Source organism: Archocentrus centrarchus, unplaced genomic scaffold (assembly GCF_007364275.1).
Source record: "Archocentrus centrarchus isolate MPI-CPG fArcCen1 unplaced genomic scaffold, fArcCen1 scaffold_30_ctg1, whole genome shotgun sequence".
Classification (NCBI taxonomy): Eukaryota; Metazoa; Chordata; class Actinopteri; order Cichliformes; family Cichlidae; genus Archocentrus; species Archocentrus centrarchus.
This window is the reverse complement of record NW_022060259.1, coordinates 565,455-584,523: the sequence shown is the minus strand read 5'-3', so window position 1 is coordinate 584,523 and position 19,069 is coordinate 565,455. Positions and strand designations below refer to the sequence as shown.

At 40.5% G+C, this 19,069-nt stretch overlaps 2 protein-coding genes across 2 annotated transcripts in view; both read right to left on the bottom strand.

The window, feature by feature from the left end:
- Positions 1-963: 963 nt before the first annotated feature.
- nfil3 (nuclear factor, interleukin 3 regulated) lies at positions 964-6,444 on the bottom strand. Its single transcript, XM_030724043.1, has 3 exons — positions 6,263-6,444; positions 4,368-4,427; positions 964-4,273 (listed from the first exon to the last, which is right to left on the bottom strand). The coding sequence occupies exon 3, from the start codon at positions 4,156-4,158 to the stop codon at positions 2,836-2,838; it is 1,323 nt and encodes a 440-aa protein (XP_030579903.1). The 5' UTR covers positions 4,159-4,273; positions 4,368-4,427; positions 6,263-6,444; the 3' UTR covers positions 964-2,835.
- A 5,857-nt stretch (positions 6,445-12,301) lies between these two features.
- Positions 12,302-19,069, bottom strand: part of ror2 (receptor tyrosine kinase-like orphan receptor 2) — a 55,155-nt gene continuing 48,387 nt past the window's right edge. Inside the window, exons 8-9 of the mRNA XM_030723890.1 lie at positions 14,913-15,118; positions 12,302-14,741 (exon numbers count right to left, since the gene is read on the bottom strand). Coding sequence (XP_030579750.1) covers positions 13,290-14,741; positions 14,913-15,118 — 1,658 coding nt within the window. The 3' untranslated portion in view covers positions 12,302-13,289. The remainder of the gene's footprint in view (positions 14,742-14,912; positions 15,119-19,069) is intronic.

The following is a 19,069-nucleotide window of genomic DNA, read 5'->3' as shown; positions in this document are numbered from 1 at the left end:
CCTTGAAGCGACTGCGCTATATAAATCGCATTGAATTGAATCTTTTTTCTTTTTTTTTTTTTCCTTTTGCAAATATTAATTTAATTTAAAATACTTACGGTGTTCTTGTACAGAATTGCCCAGATCAAATCATATCATAATCATGACTGATGTCGAGGATTCTGAGAATTGCTACAACAAAACTACAGCCATTTCTCCAAACCAGTAACAAACAGCAAGTCCTAAAGCAGCCCTCACATTAACTTAACTGTACTCTTTTAATATAATGTTTTAAAAACTTAATTTACCCATTTCTCTAGAAAGTGTTTTCCCTCTTCCAGTGGTGTTATGCTGTGCACAAAGCTTCAGCTTGAATGAACAAGTTTTGTAGATTTTTTCCTCTTTAAGTCACTCTATCATAATACAAATGGAGTAAATGTTTCCTGTGTTCTCATTTTTACTTTATGACACTACCTATGTCTGTGGATTTGTCACATTATTAATTGTTATAAGCCAGATGAGTGCTGTAACAAGAGGCTTGATGGATTTTATCATGTGGGAGGCTGGCTTTACATCAAAATAAAGCTGCTATTGTAACATTGTTTCCTAATCTAACGGTTTTAAGTGAAAATTACTGGGAAAGCTTTGGCCTTGGTCTGAAATCAGCCCACTGAGTGAAAATGAAAACCTGAAACCACACGTGACTGCTGGGAAATTTTACTGTCTGACTGATGATATGAGTTCAAATAAAATGGATATCCCCAAAGTATAATTTTCACTCAAAAATATCAAATTCGGTATTGGCTTCAAAAACCTATTCTCAGTCAGGAGTATAGATACTGCTGCAGTCTTCTGTCTCCTGGTTAAATAATCTTTTCTCTTGAAACATTTAAACTCTGGTTACTTTGAATTTAAACATTTGGTAGGAAAAAATATACTCTGGGATTTTTAAAAAGTAAAAAAGAAGAAGAAAAAAAGCATACACAACTTAGTGACAGGACATTTATTGTAAATAAAAGCTCATCATTACAATAAATCTTGAGGCTGCTGGGAAAAAGCAGTTATAATTATCATCATCACTATAAACAATAAATAAGTCATCTGATGATTGCTGACATCTCTGGATGCCACACAGTAACAGAAACCTCAGGGTTGAACTAATACTTTTTGATAATACAAATGTTAATTTTCCATAAAGCTTTCTAAAGTCCAATATACACTCCTGTCAGTACCATCAGATGAAAATCACAATTGTCCAGCCAGTGTCGCACACAGTCTCACTTTAACCAGCAGCCTGGAAGGTTTAAGTAATCAGCAAACTATGATAAAGCAAAAGAAGCATTGCTATTTGGCAACCAGTGAACCAGTGAGTGTAGCAGAACCAATTTAAAAGTTATACTAAAATTTGGGTCAAAATCTGTATTTCTGTTGTTTTAAACTACAACAGAGTGTGTGTGTGTTTCAGCTCAGTGGTAGAAGGCTGTGATAATGTTATTGATTGCTACTTCAAGTCTCCAATGCTGTTTACTGAAGTAATGACAGTAAGGAGGATTATCACAAAGACAAGGCTGGACACAGATGCTCTAACGTATCGGTCCTCCAACTGAAAAGAACTATAAAACTGTCACTGATCATAGGGACATTTTTTTCCCCTTAAAAATCAAGTTCCCTTTAACTTGAAGGAAAGATTCATTCATTAAAAAAAATTGTCTGTAGATCAATTTTGTATTTTTGCTGAAACAATTATCTGAAATAATAATTTGAAGTGCAGTAATGAGACCTCTCCTTAATATTTCTTTTAAGTAACATTTAAAATTTCTGGGTTATGCTAAAGAAATTACAAGTTTTTGAAATAAAGCACTGCCAAATGTTGCTCTTAAACAAAAGCCTGTGGGCTATGTCTCCAGTGTACACCAACATACAAACTCAAAATGTAACTTTAAACATTTAGGATTTCAGCTTTAAGGCAAATAACGGCCAGACTGCTCCTGGCCACAGATTGGGCAGCAGGGCAGAGGCTCACCGTTAATGACTGGAACATTTTTTCAGCACCACAAAATCAAAGCAGAGCAGTGCTCAACAACAGCAGGTATATACTGACAGGCAGAGCCCTGTGATAGCAGTCACAAATAATTTGGTATATGAAAAATAAAACCTTCACTCATAAGTGTTCTGTATAATAATGTCTATCACACATTTTTTTGATTAACAGTCTATGGTAAATTCTCAAGTACCCAGAAATCCCTCATGTAGGCTACCTATTCACCTGGTCCTGTTTTACTTTGGTAAACACGGAGGGACATGATGCTGAACAGATTTATTATCATGAAAAGTTCAGCATTTATTTTGTACCAGTTCTCGCCACTTTGTTGCTACTTGGACTAGTTGCAGTTACCAATTAATTCTTCTCCAGTGTTCACTTCACATTAAAGACTTTCCTGCATCCAACCACCTGTTAATGAATTTAACACAAAAGATGTCATGAAGTGTTATTTCATGAATAGCCAACGTATAAGGATCTAGAGTTATCAAGTGAATGAGCTTCATTTGTGTTAGAGAAGCAGAGAAGACTGGAATATGATGCAATTCTGTTGCTGAATTAGTGTAGTGGTGTTGTACATTATTTATCACATGAACAATGCAGGTAATTCCACCTCTCCTTGGCCTATATTGGCAAATAGCCTCTGTTCACACAAAAGCTATTATTTGAGACTCTGGTATTATATGCAAACTTGTTTATTTGAAAATTTACCAAAAGAAAACATTGTTTAACCCAAATGTTCAACACACAGTGAAACAGCAAGTGTAATGGAAATGCTAAACATACAATGGTCATTCAGAGGAGCATCCTTTTGATTATGTCTCGTGATGATCATTGATGGTTTTGGTTGACTCTATTACAGATCCCTGTTCTGGTGTTATCAGTCTTTTCAAAGAGGCCACTTTGGGAGACAGGGCGCTGAAGCCCTGCTTTACATACATTTCCCCTGTGTGTAAGTGTGCATAGGAAGTTTCTTTTACATCCACTATGGTGTTGTTTAAAATGGGGCTCGAGGTTTGCTCGCTACTCTTGCATCCACCCTGCAGTGTCATTGTGTGGCTTATATGCCATTGCTCAGACCGCTGGCTCCAGTCTTGCATGTTGGTGACCTGTACTGACAAAGGGCAGTGGGAGGACTGTGTGCATTCTCCCTCTGAAGGACTGACAGGGGAGGAGGACTTTCCAGAGGACTCGTATTCAGTGTCAATGGCCTCCACTTTGATTTGGACGGTTCTGGATTTGATCCGCAGTTTATGGGGTAAAGCTGATGAACTGCCATCTGGCACTTTGTGTGTGGCGACAATGACACTTCTTGGGTCTACTACAGATGGCATTAACCCTTTGGGCACCTGCTGCTCATCCTCACCATCAGATGATTTGCTAACAGCACCATCATCTGAGCTCCTGGGTGAGTTACTGGATGATCTAGAGATCTGCATGAATGAGGCAGACTGAGTGTAGACTCCAGACAAAGGGCTTGCCAGGCCAGGTTTGTAGAGTTCATAGGGACTACTTCTCTCTTGTCTATAGCTGCCATTCTCTGCTGGTTCTTGCTTGACCTCTGCATTCCCGCAGACAGTAAAGCTACCCTGAGTTGCAGTACATGTCGTGGGCATGTGAGGTGAATGCCTGATGACTGATATGCAGCTGCTGCGCAGGTGAAGAGGTTCCTTATCTTTGTTGGTAGAACCTTGGCTAACACTGGGTGGAACAAACACTTGGTGGAGGTTGAGAGCAGTGGAGCTGGATAACCGTTGGACTTCTTGGGCATATGCTGTTGAGCTCACTAGGCCAAACTTCAGCTTCAATGACAGCAGCTCAGCCTTGAGGGAGGCATTTTCCTCTCCAAGGGCCACCAGCTTGTTCTCTAGCACCATATCATTTATGCGCCGCTTCTCCCTTGAGCGCTTGGCCGCCTCATTGTTTTTACGACGCCTCTCCCAATATAGGGTGTCTTTCTTTTCCTCTGGGATAAACTCCCTTTTCCTACGACAAGCAGATTTAGCCTTGAAAGGAAGTGCAGAGATTTTGTGGCTCAGCAGGTCTCTGTTGGCCCCTTGTAAAGCCACAGCCAGGACCAGGGCATCCTCTCCACTGTAAGACTCATTGGAGTCCACTTCTTGCTTGATTGATTGCATATTATTACTGTTTGCTACTGTCAGTATGCTAAAAGGTCTTTAACTGTGCACCATAACGCTTGTATGGAACAGTATTAATAGCCACATTGAAATAATCCAATTGAGTTGAAGAAATCTGTGGAATAAGACACAATGAGAAATGTTTTACACGTTAGAGTTAAGTTGAAACATTGTCAATCAAGTTACTATAATACTTTTAAAATGATTACCCATTGCAGGTGTTTTCCTTTTCAGTGATTCAGTACAAGCCAACACACATGCTCCACAATCTGACAAAAGAAAAAGAAAAGCACTACAATAAATACCAGTCCGATCCCAATGTTACAGTTCATACTGATTCATGCAAGATTCACATTTATTCTGTGATAATTTGCTTTGTTTCTACAGAAATGTTTGTAGGTACTGTAATGCTCACCAGCAGTTATGATTAACTATTTATGTTTATTATTATTAATGTGTGTGAAATTATACATAACTAGTCAACATCATGCATAACTTTGCCAAAGTGAAAACTTTTTTATTAAATCCTACAAAGTATTTACATGGTGTAAAACAGAATGCAGTAACATACAGCCTGTAACAATAAAAACACACACAAGCAAAAGGAATGTCATTCATAACATCTGCAGAAAGATATTGAATGAGAAAATAAAGGTTTGGGGCATGATACAATTTCCCAAGTAAGTGCTTCCTCTGACTCTGCCCTCATTTTGTCCTTGGCTTGGGTCTACATTTAGGAAGGGATAGAGATGAGTAATAGCTCACAGACATATAAAGTATGGCAACTTTCATCAGACACCAACTTAATGTGCCTTTTGAAACCTAATTTTATGTCCCACATTTAGCAACAACTTGTAATTCCAAAATATTTTATATCTGATAAATCCGTTTGAAATACAGGAGAAAGCTGCTCTCACCAAATATTGCTTTCTTTATTTACTTGCATCTCTTACATAATTATAAGCATACATAATTTTACGATCCTGATGTTTGCACAACCCAGCTGGCGTTGACGATCGCTCCCTTTTGTCTTTTCTAACGAGGCAACATATGACATCAAGACTAAATTTGGATCACACGTGATTAAAAAAAAAAAAAGTCGGTGGTGATGTTACCGCAACGTGAGCCCAATGTGCGACAGTTGGAGGGTGGGTGCTGGCCGAGTGTTTGCTATCGGTTCAGCCGCGACTCGCCGGTGGGTGTACAGAGGGATCGATTCGGCTTTCCAGCATCGGGCCGTCATCGCGTCCTGTTGCCCCAGATTCTTTCATTGTGTCTGTATTATACAATAAGCCCCGCTCCCGGCCTCCCGAGTGCCAGCAATTTCTATTGCTGCAGACATTATGCAATGTTTGCCTCTGTGGCAATAACAATATGCCCCGATGTTTGCTCTGCTCTGTGTGCAAGTATCTCTAAAATGGTGAATATGGGTTAGATAACAAATACTATGTTTAACAGGCTTTAGTAAGACAACGTGGGCATTCAACTCTGTACATGACATCATTGCCTTGATTACTCATGACACTGGCGGCTAAAGCGTGAGGTCCATCTACGCCCAGGAAAGTAAACTGTTACAACATGAGGACTGGAACGTCACAGAGAAGAAAACGTTACTCTGTTATCCTGACTCGGAGTCCTAAATTACTGATCCATTCTGTCCACACAGCAACAGAGGACACAATGCTTTGATAACGTTTCTGCCAGCCACATCAAGTTCTTGTGTTACAACACAGTGTTGCAATCTGTGAATCACTGCCACTGGTAGGCCCGTGTGCCTGAATAAAATTAAATACATTATGTTATACCGGTCATTTTTGCCTTTATCCACTCTGCACAAGCTTTAAAAAAAAAAAAGCACATCCTCGAACATGAGCTTCGTCACACTTAACTTCGAAACTACCTATAACTATTTTATACACTTAAAATAGGTTCTGTGCGAGAACGCAAACAATGTAGCCAGCTGACAGAAATATAAGCTAGCTAACGCCGCTGTGATTTCTGGGGCGTTCGTCTGAGCGCGTGAACAGCACCATCCTGTACGAATCTGTACAACGCTTAATGTTAATCCCAGACACTTACTGTTAACCTCAAATCACAACTGTACCTTTTCTATCATCTGGTTGTGGGGGTTGGTTTGGTTTTCCACCGCGTATGATGCACAGAGAAGCAGTATAGGTTTTCCATCAGCTAATAAGGAAATGATTGTCGAGAAAATCCTACAAGTTATAAAGTACTTAGCTCTCCTCCCTTGGCTTTTTCCTTTCAAGGTGGCTAGTGACTCATGGATCTGTGTTAGTAGGTCAGTGGTTAAGTGTATTGGCAGCGTGAGATTAAATGACAGCTCCTGTAGCCAATTGGGACGCAGCATTTTCTAACTTTAGCCAATGACTCTTGGCTTCATCAGAGCTCAACTCTCATTTAAGAATGTCTGTCGTCATTCACAGTAGGAGTGAAGCCTTTTGCTGCAATCAGCTCACGCACCGTGCTCGGATTTGTCCTCATATTAGGAAAACAAAATCTTCCTGATGTATTCATACTACTTTTACCATTATTTAAATATGCACTTCACAAGAGTGCAAAGTAGTGTACACTTGCAAAATAGGACAATTATCTGACTGCTTCTAATGTTCAAGGTTGTCACTTTGATTTATATGTAAAGTTTCGCTACTATATAATATATGTTGTTTGAACACTGTGTTACATTAAAAGACTTCGGCCTACAATAAAAGACAACATTACCAGGCAAAATAAAATTCATTTATGTGACATATATTCGGCAATAGAATCTAAATTGCCCATAGATGTGAATGTGAGCGTGAATGGTTGTCTGTCTCCCTGTGTTAGCCCTGCGAGGGACTGGCGATCCGTCCAGGATGTACTCCACCTCTCGCCCTATAGCTACTGGGATAGACCCCAGCCCCACCGTGACCCTGAATTGGATAAGCGGAACATGGATGGATGAATGGATGGATATTCGGCGGTGGAAATAAAATTTGGAAAACAAATAAATTTATTTTATTAAAAACAGCTCATGAAAAACAAAATTGTATATCACTAATACAAATAATAATACTGTATACTCTATTTTAAAAATCAAATTTACATGATTTACAGAATTTATTGATTTATTGATAAAGTGCAAAAGTGAGTAAAAAAAAAAGGCAATATCCAAAAGGAATGAATTTAACAAAAATATTGCAGCTGCTTTGTCGTATGCATTCATTTTTTGGTGCCGTGTTTCAGTCCATATGCAGTATTCCGTGGTTTGAGGGTGTTGTGCCAAAACATGATTGCAGGTGTTTGCATATGTTTTTCTTTTCTTTTCCAATGTCTAATATCATTGTTTATACTGTAAATAGGCTGTAGTCAACAGGATTTGTACCTCTGTTCAAAGTCGCTCTGATTGCAGCTTCTGTGACATAAATGTTCTGTTTCAAAATGGCTTCATACCATTCATGAGAGATATGTTCGACATTAACATGTCAGTGGCACCAGCACAAATACCAGCGACCTTTTCTTTTTCTTTTCTTTTTTTTTTTTTTTTGCAAATACCGTCTTCCAGGGGACCTGCTTCACTTTACTCCAGCTTTGTGCTGCATTGTTTCATTTGGTTATACTGCTTAAACACCTCTAGAGGGCACTGTTGTACAAATTTAAATAAGCTTGAACCTAGAGGCTAAACTTAAAATGCCAGCTGCTAACCAATCTCACTACAAATGTGTGTTCTTGAAGGCTACTGTGCGCCAGTGTGTTTGCCCCTCTATGAAATACACCTGTTGTATTACGAGCTACTATTGCACCCTTGCACTGGTAAAACAAAAACAAGCAAAAGAAAACCACTTATCAAGTCCATATTATGTTATAGTTTAAACTCCCTAACAGGAGATTTCATTGGACCCAACCCTCTCTGCAAACCTTTCTTTGAAATTTAGAAAATAAAGCAGAAAACAAGCAAAATAAAGCAAACATACTAGAAATACAATACAATACAAAAAAAATAAAGGGAACACTCAAATAACACATCCTAGATCTGAATGAATGAAATATTCTCATTGAATACTTTGTTCTTTAAAAAGTTGAATGTGCTGACAACAAAATCACACAAAAAACATCAATGGAAGTCAAATTTATTAACCAATGGAGGCCTGGATTTGGAGTCACACACAAAATTAAAGTGGAAAAAGACACTACAGGCTGATCCAACTTTGATGTAATGTCCTTAAAACAAGTCAAAATGAGGCTCAGTATTGTGTGTGGCCTCCACGTGCCTGTATGACCTCCCTACAACGCCTGGGCATGCTCCTGATGAGGTGGCGGATGGCCTCCTGAAGGATCTCCTCCCAGACCTGGACTAAAGCATCCGCCAACTCCTGGACAGTCTGTGGTGCAACATGACGTTGGTGGATGGAGCGAGACATGATGTCCCAGATGTGCTCAATTGGATTCAGGTCTGGGGAACGTGCGGACCAGTCCATAGCTTCAATGCCTTCATCTTGCAGGAACTGCTGACACACTCCAGCCACATGAGGTCTAGCATTGTCCTGCATTAGGAGGAACCCAGGGCCAACCGCACCAGCATATGGTCTCACAAGGGGTCTGACGATCTCATCTCGGTACCTAATGGCAGTCATGCTACCTCTGGCGAGCACATGGAGGGCTGTGCGGCCCTCCAAAGAAATGCCACCCCACACCATTACTGATCCACTGCCAAACCGGTCATGCTGAAGGATGTTGCAGGCAGCAGATCGCTCTCCACGGCATCTCCAGACTCTGTCACGTCTGTCACATGTGCTCAGTGTGAACCTGCTTTCATTTGTGAAGAGCACAGGGCGCCAGTGGCGAATTTGCCAATCCTGGTGTTTTCTGGCAAATGCCAAGTATCCTGCACGGTGTTGGGCTGTGAGCACAACCCCCATCTGTGGACGTCGGGCCCTCATACCATCCTCATGGAGTCGGTTTCTAACCGTTTGTGCAGACACATGCACATTTGTGGTCTGCTGGAGGTCATTTTGCAGGGCTCTGGCAGTGCTCCTCCTGTTACTCCTTGCACAAAGGCAGAGGTAGCGGTCCTGCTGCTGGGTTGTTGCCCTCCTACGGCCTCCTCCACGTCTCCTGGTGTACTGGCCTGTCTCCTGGTAGCGCCTCCAGCCTCTGGACACTACGCTGACAGACACAGCAAACCTTCTTGCCACAGCTCGCATTGATGTGCCATCATGGATGAGCTGCACTACCTGAGCCATTTGTGTGGGTTGTAGAGTCTGTCTCATGCTACCACGAGTGTGAAAGTACCACCAACATTCAAAAGTGACCAAAACATCAGCCAGAAAACATAGGTACTGAGAAGTGGTCTGTGGTCCCCACCTGCAGTAGCACTCCTTTATTGAGTGTCTTGCTAATTGCCAATAATTTCCACCTGTTGTCTATTCCATTTGCACAACAGCATGTGAAACTGATTGTCGATCCGTGTTGCTTCCTAAGTGGACAGTTTGATTTCACAGAAGTTTGATTTACTTGGAGTTATATTGTGTTGTTTAAGTGTTCCCTTTATTTTTTTAATCAGTGTACTATTCTGTATCACAACCTAACACTTAGCTAAATCCTAATATGTCCTCCTGAAAAAAATGCATGTTTGAACATGCATTACACTATATGTGGTTATGGTTCATCTGGTACATACAACAGGTTTGAACATTTTCCCATGGGTACATCTTGCTGGTCATGTTGTAAATGGCTGTGTAGTGTTAGGAAATGACCTTCATGACCAGCTGGCAAAAGACAGCTTCAGAAGGTAAGAGAGTTTGCAGTAGAGTCTTTAAGGCATTATTATGTGGATATGTTGGTTTTGTTTAGTTTCTGTCAAAAAGTGGAAGGTGACCTAATGCAGCCATTCATTTGTTTCTGTGGGCACAGAAGATGTTGGAAATTATATGTGACTGAGTGCTTTATCAGACTGTCAGAGGAGTTCACACTTTCCTATATACTAGATTTAAATGCACTTAGATGCACAAAAACATCAGGCTGTTTGATCCTAAAGTTATGCCTGTGTAACTCCTGATGTAACCAAAGAGACACTAAGAGGCTATAATGGACATGTCAGTTTCCCTTTCACCAAGGAAAATAGTCTCCTAGTTGTTTGATAATAGTTTTTCATTTGTATGATCTATGCAGTCTATCTTTATTTTAACATAAAGACTGGGCAATGAGAACAGGCTCCTCACGGACTGTGTAGTTTACTGAAATGTGTCTGAAATCAGCTGATATTTTTTTTTTCTTTCTGAGCATTAAAATGACACTGAACAAGTTTACACACTGTATAAGTGCCTTGAGGCAACTGTTTGTTGTGATTTGGCGCTATATAAATACAATTTAGTTAAACTGTATAATGCCTGATTCCTTATAAGTGTTTAAAGATGACTTTATGAAATGCACTGCTCAAAAATTAAAAGAACACTTCGAACACTCTCAATGGGAAAAATCATGCTGGAAATCTGTACTGATACAGACTATGTAATGTGTTAGAAACCAAAAGATGCCACATTGTTTGATGGAAATGAGAATTATCAACCTACAGAAGGCTGAATTCAAAGACACCCTGTAAATTAAAGTGAAAAAAATATGCTGCAGGTTAGTTCATGTTGCCAAAATTTCATTACAGGAACTCAAAATGGTGCTCAGTAATTTGAATGGCCCCACACGCTTGTATGTATGCCTGACATCAGGGCATGCTCCTAATGAGATGACAGATGGTGTCCCGAGGGATCTCCTCCCAGACCAGGGTATCACTGAGCTCCTGGAGAGTCTGAGGTACCACCTGACAGTGTTGGATGGACTAAAACATAAATGTCCCACAGGTGTTCTATTGGATGTAGGTCATAAGAGCATGAGGGACAGTCAGCGGCCTTCATCTTCTAGGAACTGCCTGTATACCCTTGCCACATGAAGCTAGGCATTGCTCTGCACCAGGAGGAACCCAGGACCCACTGCACCAGTGTAGGGTCTGACAGTGGGTCTAAGGATTTCATCCTGATACCTGATGGCAGTCAGGGTGCTGTTGCCTAGCCTGTAGAGGTCTGTGCATCCCTCCATGGATATGCCACACCAGTTCATCACTGACCCACCACCAAACCTGTCATACTGAACGATGTTACAGGACATTAGGACCTCAGGCCACCCTCATGAGGTCTGTTCCTGTTTCTGTCATAGAGTAACAGCCCGTCTCTTGGATGCTCCTCCATGCTCTTGAGTCTGTGCTGGGAGAAACAGCAAACCTTCCGGCAATGGTATGTCTTGATGCGCCATCGTGGAGGAGTTGGAGTCCGTGTGTAATCTCTGCATGGTTCAGGTTAATGTCTCATGCTACCAGTTCTGACACTGACCTTAGCCAAATGTAAAACTTGTGAAAAAAAAATTCAGAAAACATGAGGAGGGAAAAAATGCCCCTCTAGTGCCCGTGTTAATTTCCTTAATACCAAAGCAGTTTAGCAGATTAACGATCCCCTCTGCTACTTCATTAACCAGCTCAATATCCCAGAAGTTTAACTGACTTGATGTTATACTCTGATTAAAGTGTTCCTTTAATTTTTTTGAGCAGTGTATATAGATATATATAGATATAGATAAAATATTTACAAAGGACTGAACAATAACAAAAAACACAGAAACATAGTAACGTTCACATATAATGTTCAGATGACACGTTTCACTTCATCTGGTTATGCTGTCACAGCCAGTTGAGGGCATGAGACAGTGCTCTTTTAAGTTTAATTAAATTATCTTACCTTTTGCAATTTTGAAAATTTGTACATGACAAGTGGTCTGGAAGGAAATCAGGGATTTGTGTATCTGTTGAGCATAAAACTTAATTCTTGACCTGCTTAACAGCGGTCTTAATAATGTGGTCGTGTGACTAGATGGACTAATATATGCAGTAACTGAAATCTGACACCAAAGCCCACTTGGTGGGTCGTGTAGCCAAAAATGTCCTGTTCTTACTGTCGGAGACGGTTCTTATACTCGTCATACTTTTACTATCGCAAATTAATGTTTTTTCACTATTAAATATACTTTTTGATCTAAGGTGTCTGAAATCTGCAGTGTTTAATAAAGAAGTGATGCATATGATGAATGACTTTTTTGACATGAGTTTATTTGATATTCACATGTTGTAAGCAGAAAACAGCTTTAACAAAGCAAACTTGGTGGAAAAGACTAACACCAAGCTCAGCAATCTTTTCCTGTAATGAAAAACCAAAGTATGTAAATCACAGATCTATACAGGTGGGTATCTAAGTTGATGTTAGCAGTACCAACTTCATGGAATACATATAATATGGAATAAAAACCTTGTCTCTGATCCAAAGATGAAAAGATCTGCTGTTGTTTTCTTTGATCAAAGTATGTCTTATCCTCACCCATATACTGCTTAGTTTAGAAAAAACAACAACCCTGAATTAATTCTATTCACCATAAACGTGTTGTTCTGCATTCATAGACAGTAAAATAATCATATTTAAAAAATGCCAATAAGGAATACAAGAGTTACAGTTAAGCAAAACACTTGTTAAGCACAACAGAAACATCATTTTAATTCTGGGTTATCAAATACCTCAAACCCCTTTTCATTCCAATGAACAGAGGCAGTTCAAGAATCATCTCACCTTTTGTTTAACAAGCAGCAACTATTAGTAGGTGGGAGGTATGGCATCCAAGGTCTGACGGTGGCATTGGAGGGATGAACACCATCCATATGGCACCCCAGTCAAAATGTCTCACTGGCACATGAAAAATGAAAAAGCTGATAACACCAGGAGCACTAGAGAAGGCAAATAATCAATGTAAGACAACCTCTACAATACTTTTCTAACGTTAAGAAAAAGTTTTGTGTTGCACAGCAACGGAAAGAACATCTCTTCTTCTAAATGGCAACATAAAAAAAACAAGGTCTCAAGAGGAATAGCACAATTAATTTTGCTTAATCACTTACACAGGGGGTTTAGAGGTACAAACATGGGGCAGAATATATAAAACATTTAGTCACTGTTTAAAAAATGGCTCCCTTCATTTTATCTGAATCTAGAATTTTTGGCAAGATAGCACAGCTGACATAGTATTTCAGCTCTACTGTCCTTCACTTATGTATCAGACAAGTGGATCACCAACTCTTCAGTCTGAGGAACCTCACTGTCACCTAGCAATTCTGTTTCAGGCACTGGCAAGTCCTCATTTTGGTTTAGTTCTTCCTCGGATGCCCCGTCAGCCAACTCTTCATCATTGGTCTTGGAGTCCTCATTTAACAATGCTGCTCTCTCTGTAGCAGAAGTGTTGGAAGGAACAGTGGTGACATATCCTGTAGATGTGGATCCACTGCCACTATGTTGAGAACCTGCTTTGGTAACAATTTGTTGCAGGTGCTGGTGTGGCATTGCCATCGGTATTTGCATGGGGTAAAAGTTCTGCAGGTATGGGTAAGCTGGAATGGGATGATATCCATTGACGGGGATGTAGAGCTGTGGGGGTACTATTGGCCGATGTATTTGACCCTTTATTGGCATGAATTGGGGCTGATGAAATGGTGAGCTCTTTTTAGGGCTGGTGTATCTTGATGCATTTGTTGTATTTATGCTAAGGTTGCTAACTGGGCTGGTGCTAAGAGAGCTGGTCTGGGTCGTATTATTACTGGTGCCAGAAGTCTGAGCAGAGCCGTTGTAGTTGGACAGGTTCTCCCAGGAGCGCAGACGTCCATGGATGTCTTTGAAGGAAGGCCTCCTGGCTGGGGCTTCACTCCAACACTCCAGCATAAGGGTGTAAATCCAGGCTGGGCAGTCATCTGGACAGGGCAGTAGCTGGTGGCTGTGCACCATGTCAATCACATCCTGGTTAGAGTAGCCACAATATGGCTGAAGACCATAACTAAATGTCTCCCACAGCAACACTCCATAAGACCAGATGTCAGACTCGGTGGAGAATTTGCCATGTATAATAGCTTCTGGGGACATCCAACGAATAGGGAAAGGACTTGTTCCCATGAGATTGTAATAATCAGCAGAATAAACATCTCTAAACAGGCCCAGATTCAGGATTTTGACGCAGAGTTTTTCAAAGACAAGAATATTTCGAGCAGCAAGGTCTTTATGGACTATCTGGTGGCTGGAAAGGTACTCCATTCCAGCAGCAATCTGGGTGATAACATGGAGGAAATCAGCCTGCTCAAGTGTGGATTTGATTGTCTTGTCATCATCTGAGCTCCCGACATCTGAGTTAGGGGAACGCATTACCAGATACTCATGCAAATCTCCAAGACTGGAATAGGTGAAGATCATGCTCATTGGCTGCTCTTTGGTGACCACACCAAGCAAACAAACAATATTTTGGTGCTGCAGATGGAAGCGGAGCATGGCTTCATGGCGAAATTCCTCACAAAGAGCAGAATCTACCTTGTCCTTTAAAGTTTTTATGGCCACCACCTGGGTCTGCTCACCCGGTACTGTGCCATATAGGTGGCCCTTGTACACCTTGCCGAACCGATCCTCACCGAGCCCCTCCATAAATCGCACGGCTGACATGTTAATCTCACGCAGCTTGGCCTGCAACCACAAAACAAAAAATAAATTTCACCAAAGGGTATGGCCACTGGAGTTCAACAGTACTTAAACAGATGTATCAAGATTACATTTATGCTGACGTGAGTGTGAATGATGCCACACAGAAAAGAATGTAACTCAAATACTTCTATATGTACTGAGTTTTTGTGTTACCTGTTGTTTGTGATGATTTAGGAGAGACAGCTCCATGTCCTGGGAGGGTGAGCTGCTGAGATGACAGCGAGGTGGTGTGTCAATTGAAGCCTTATGCTTATTGCGACACATGCAAACCAGAAAGAAGAGGCAAGCGATAACCAATGGGATGGCAACTGCAGGGATTAAAATAAATAGGATCTCCTTCCTAGGGTTTTCTGGAGGCTCTGAAATGATAGAGACAAGAGCAAATTCAATTTAAAATTAAAACTAAATGGTACACCAGTCTTCTGTGATGATTCAACAACTAAAACAACCAAAAATTAAGAAAAATGAAAAGATATACCAGCATCCCTCTTAGGTAAGAGATGTGCCTTGGAAGAGGAAAACATGACATGCTGGGCAGTGTTTTTAACTCCAGAATTTCCTGCTAACCCTTGAAATGTTTCAGGAGATCTTTCAGGGCTGTAGAGCTTATATACCAATGGCTTCTATAGCACACCATTAACCGACAGGAAATTTTGGAGAATCAGGCAAAAAGTATAGACAACAGCTTGTGGATGACATCCTGCAGTGCACTGCAACATTCTGTCACAAAGTGCATGAGGAAAAATTTCTCTGCACAACAGACCCTTCAGCTCCCCACAGTTTCTTATTTCAGCTCGCTTCCACTCTGAAAGAACATTTGTGGTCTAGTCAAACAAAAGAGAGTATCTTTTTCACACATTCATTGAGTGACAGTGATGCAACAAACTGCTTGAACTAGTCCATAAAGACAGCAGCATCTTTTGTTCATGCAGGTCATTTTTAACACAATTTGACAATCACACAGAACCAATTGGTAACACTAAACTCAGCTGCTCCACACATGCTGACAAAAGATCATTATCCATTCCAGTCCTATCAACTGTCATGTGAACGGACAACAGATTTACCACTCTCATCTGTTAGCTTTTCACGTTACCCTGGCAAAATGCCAATAACCACAAATTCAGTAAGGATAGATCATTTGGAAGAATTGAACATGATTTACTGAGATAGAAAAATTAATCTGTTTGGTAATTAGACTCCGATGATGATGATGGCAGAATGGAATCCCAGCACAGGATAAAGAACACGGATACACAAATAAAGTACGAATGGCAGGGACGTTAGACTCTATAGAATGAAAACACAATTGCTAGCATACTTAATATGCCTAAGTATTTACTTTGGCATACTAAGTGAAATTAATGAAGGTAACAAGAGGAAGCTGGGGAAGGGTCTGGATAGCAAGAGAAAAGAGCAAGCAGAACACAGAATGAGCCTGTGATAAGGCTCAAGGGCCACTGGAGACCAGCAAAGAGAAAACTAAACTAGCAATAAGGCTTAGTGGTCATTGAAGGCCAGTAGAAAGAGAGAGTGGGAGGCTGCAATCACACTGAAAGGCCGGCATAGGCCAGGAGAGAAAAAGAGCCTTTGTTCAGGCTGGAAGGCCAAACAAAAAAACATGCACATTGTATTTCTGGGGTCATAAATGATGCCACACAAGTTTACACTGCATAGCATTGCTACATCTGCGATCAGAAATACAGTGTTGTCAGCCTGTAACATTAAAAAAGAAAAAAGCCAGTGAAAGTGGAGAATACTATCTGCCAGAATAACACATAGACAACTTCTGTACCTTTAAGATTAGGCTCAAAGGTAGAGTCAGTATCTTTTTTTTGAGGATATTTAATAGATAAAAAAAGGGATAGTGTGCTACATAGAATAGTGTGTAATTACATCTTCCAACAAACTAATGTGTTCTCATAAACTTATAATTAACATATTAAAAATGCATAGGAGTGCGCACCAATTTGTGGAAGCTGCCATGTTCTCCCATCATATTTGAATATAGTGGCCTGAAAGGACATCTCCCTTCCATCTAATCACATTTTTCATTTCATTCACCTTATTTACTCTGTTTATACTTCACTCTGTATTTAATCATTAGTTATTATTAATCTCTGTCTCTCTTCCACAGTGTGTCTTTTGTCCTGTCTCTCCCCCCTCAGCCCCAACCGGTCTCAGCAGATGACCCCCCCTCCCTGAGCCTGGTTCTGCTGGAGGTTTCTTCCTGTTAAAAGGGAGTTTTTCCTTCCAACTGTCACCAAGTGCTGCTAATAGGGGGTCGTTTTGACTGTTGGGTTTCCTCTGTATGATTGTAGGGTCTTTACCTACAATACAAAGCGCCTTGAGGCGACTGTTTGTTGTGATTTGGCACTATATAAATAAAACTGAATTGAACTGAATTGAAATTTAATTATATATATGTCTAGAGACCGCTCACATATGTAGCACGCCAAAGACAGAAAAAAAGATCATTCGTAGGCATTCGCGTGCTGTGGCGGGACATTTAAATTCGTGCCTGCACCTTCAGACTCAAGAATCAGACCAATGTTTTATGGTTAGAGAGGAGGTTCCCTTCACCTAAAAAACAAACAAAAAAAATCACACTTTCCCAATGATAAACAGTTTTATTACATTTTCACATTGTATGAGAGTTTATTCACTAAGCCTCAGAGTTCAACAAAGCAGCTAACAGAGGCTAACAGTAAAAACAGCAGTGTTGACCTCAGTATGGCTGTCAGCAGTCAGATGTGAGCTTCACTGACTCGCAGTTTTCGTTGTATACTTGTGTACAATGACAATAAAATTCAATCTAATCATCGACTCATAGCTTCCTTTCACAAAGGTTTACAGTCTCTTCCGGATTACACAAAGGTGGATCACCTGGCATTGACAGCTGAGATAAACAGCGTACTGACTGTTTATTTCAGTGTCCTTTCAGAGATAGGAAAAAACTCTAGGGTGGATCCAAATCTGGTCCAAACAGCATTAGAACATGGCGTTATGGGGGTACAGACTAAATTTTATGTTTCTAATCTCTCTTGGCTGACTAAAACAGCAGCCACCGTAGCTGGATTATGCACTTGAATTGGGAAGGGTAAGAAAACGGACCTCACTTGAGTGCAATCTGCAATCTACTGACACCTAGCAGTGAAAATATTACACAATAAATTTAAAAATTTCCCTTTTTATAAAGCTTACTTAGGGCTGGATCAGGTGACCCTGAACCATCTCTTAGTTATGCTGCTACAGGCTCAGGCTGCTGGACTTCCCATGATGCACTGAGCATTTCTTCTCCACTCACCTCTTGTCATTCATGATTCATTTATACGCTACTTATCATGATGATGAGCTTCTGTTTAGTCACTTCCTATTTTTCTTTTTGTGCCACATATGCTCCAATTAGTCATTAGTCTCCTTAGTATAAGTACCACCCGCCTTGCAGTAGTTACTTGCAAGATAGTCTTGTACTCTCATTTGGTCAAGTTTTCCAGCATTCCTCGGGTTTTCTGCTATTTTCCCTTGTGCTGACCTTGGAGCCTTTTGTGTATGACCTTTTGGAATGTTTTGGATTTTGCTTTTGCCTGCCCTTGTGTGATTTGTTTGCTTTGCTGCCTGCCTTCTTATATATGACCACTGCCTGCTTCCAGATTAAAGGTTTAGATTGTTTAATTTACTCTGCCTCCTTGTGTCCAGCATTTGGCTCCTCCTCCTGTGGCTGTTATAGTATGACTTCATTTTTTTTCCTAACCAGCAATTCCCTTCATCCAGATATATCAGAAACACAAATCCACTCAGGGACCAATAAACAATCATGCTTCAGTCTCTTTTAAATTCAATTAAAAAAAAAAAAAAAAAGAAAGAAAAAAACTCCAACAAAAATAAACCACCAGGTGGCACTTTAACACATCTCTGCAAAAGGACCAGACCAGGGTGATTTTTTTAAAGAGGCAGTGGACAATGATTGTCCAAACACCACTCCAACTGTACCGTGGGAAACTGGCAAAGCTGTTTTAAAGTGGACACTACATGTGTAAAAAAAAAGGAGCTTTGATTTAAAGCTGTCCGTGAAGCTGGATTTAAGAACTAAGTTTTTAGAGCATGTGCAGTGCCATCTCGTGTTAGTACAGAATGTGATGTCACTTGGTTGGTAGTAACAGACTTACATTAGTTTATGTTAGCTAACTAGTCAGAAAACTGATTACTCAATGGAAAACAAGGAAACTAAAATGAAAATGCAGTCACTTTTGTGCAGCCTCTGGCTGCAGCAATGAGTTTTATGTTATAAAACCAAGGATACTGTCCAC

Coding starts and splice junctions, on each gene's coding strand:
- nfil3 (XM_030724043.1), bottom strand. CDS start 4,158: ATGCAATCAATCAAGCAAGAAGTGGACTCCAATGAGTCTTACAGTGGA.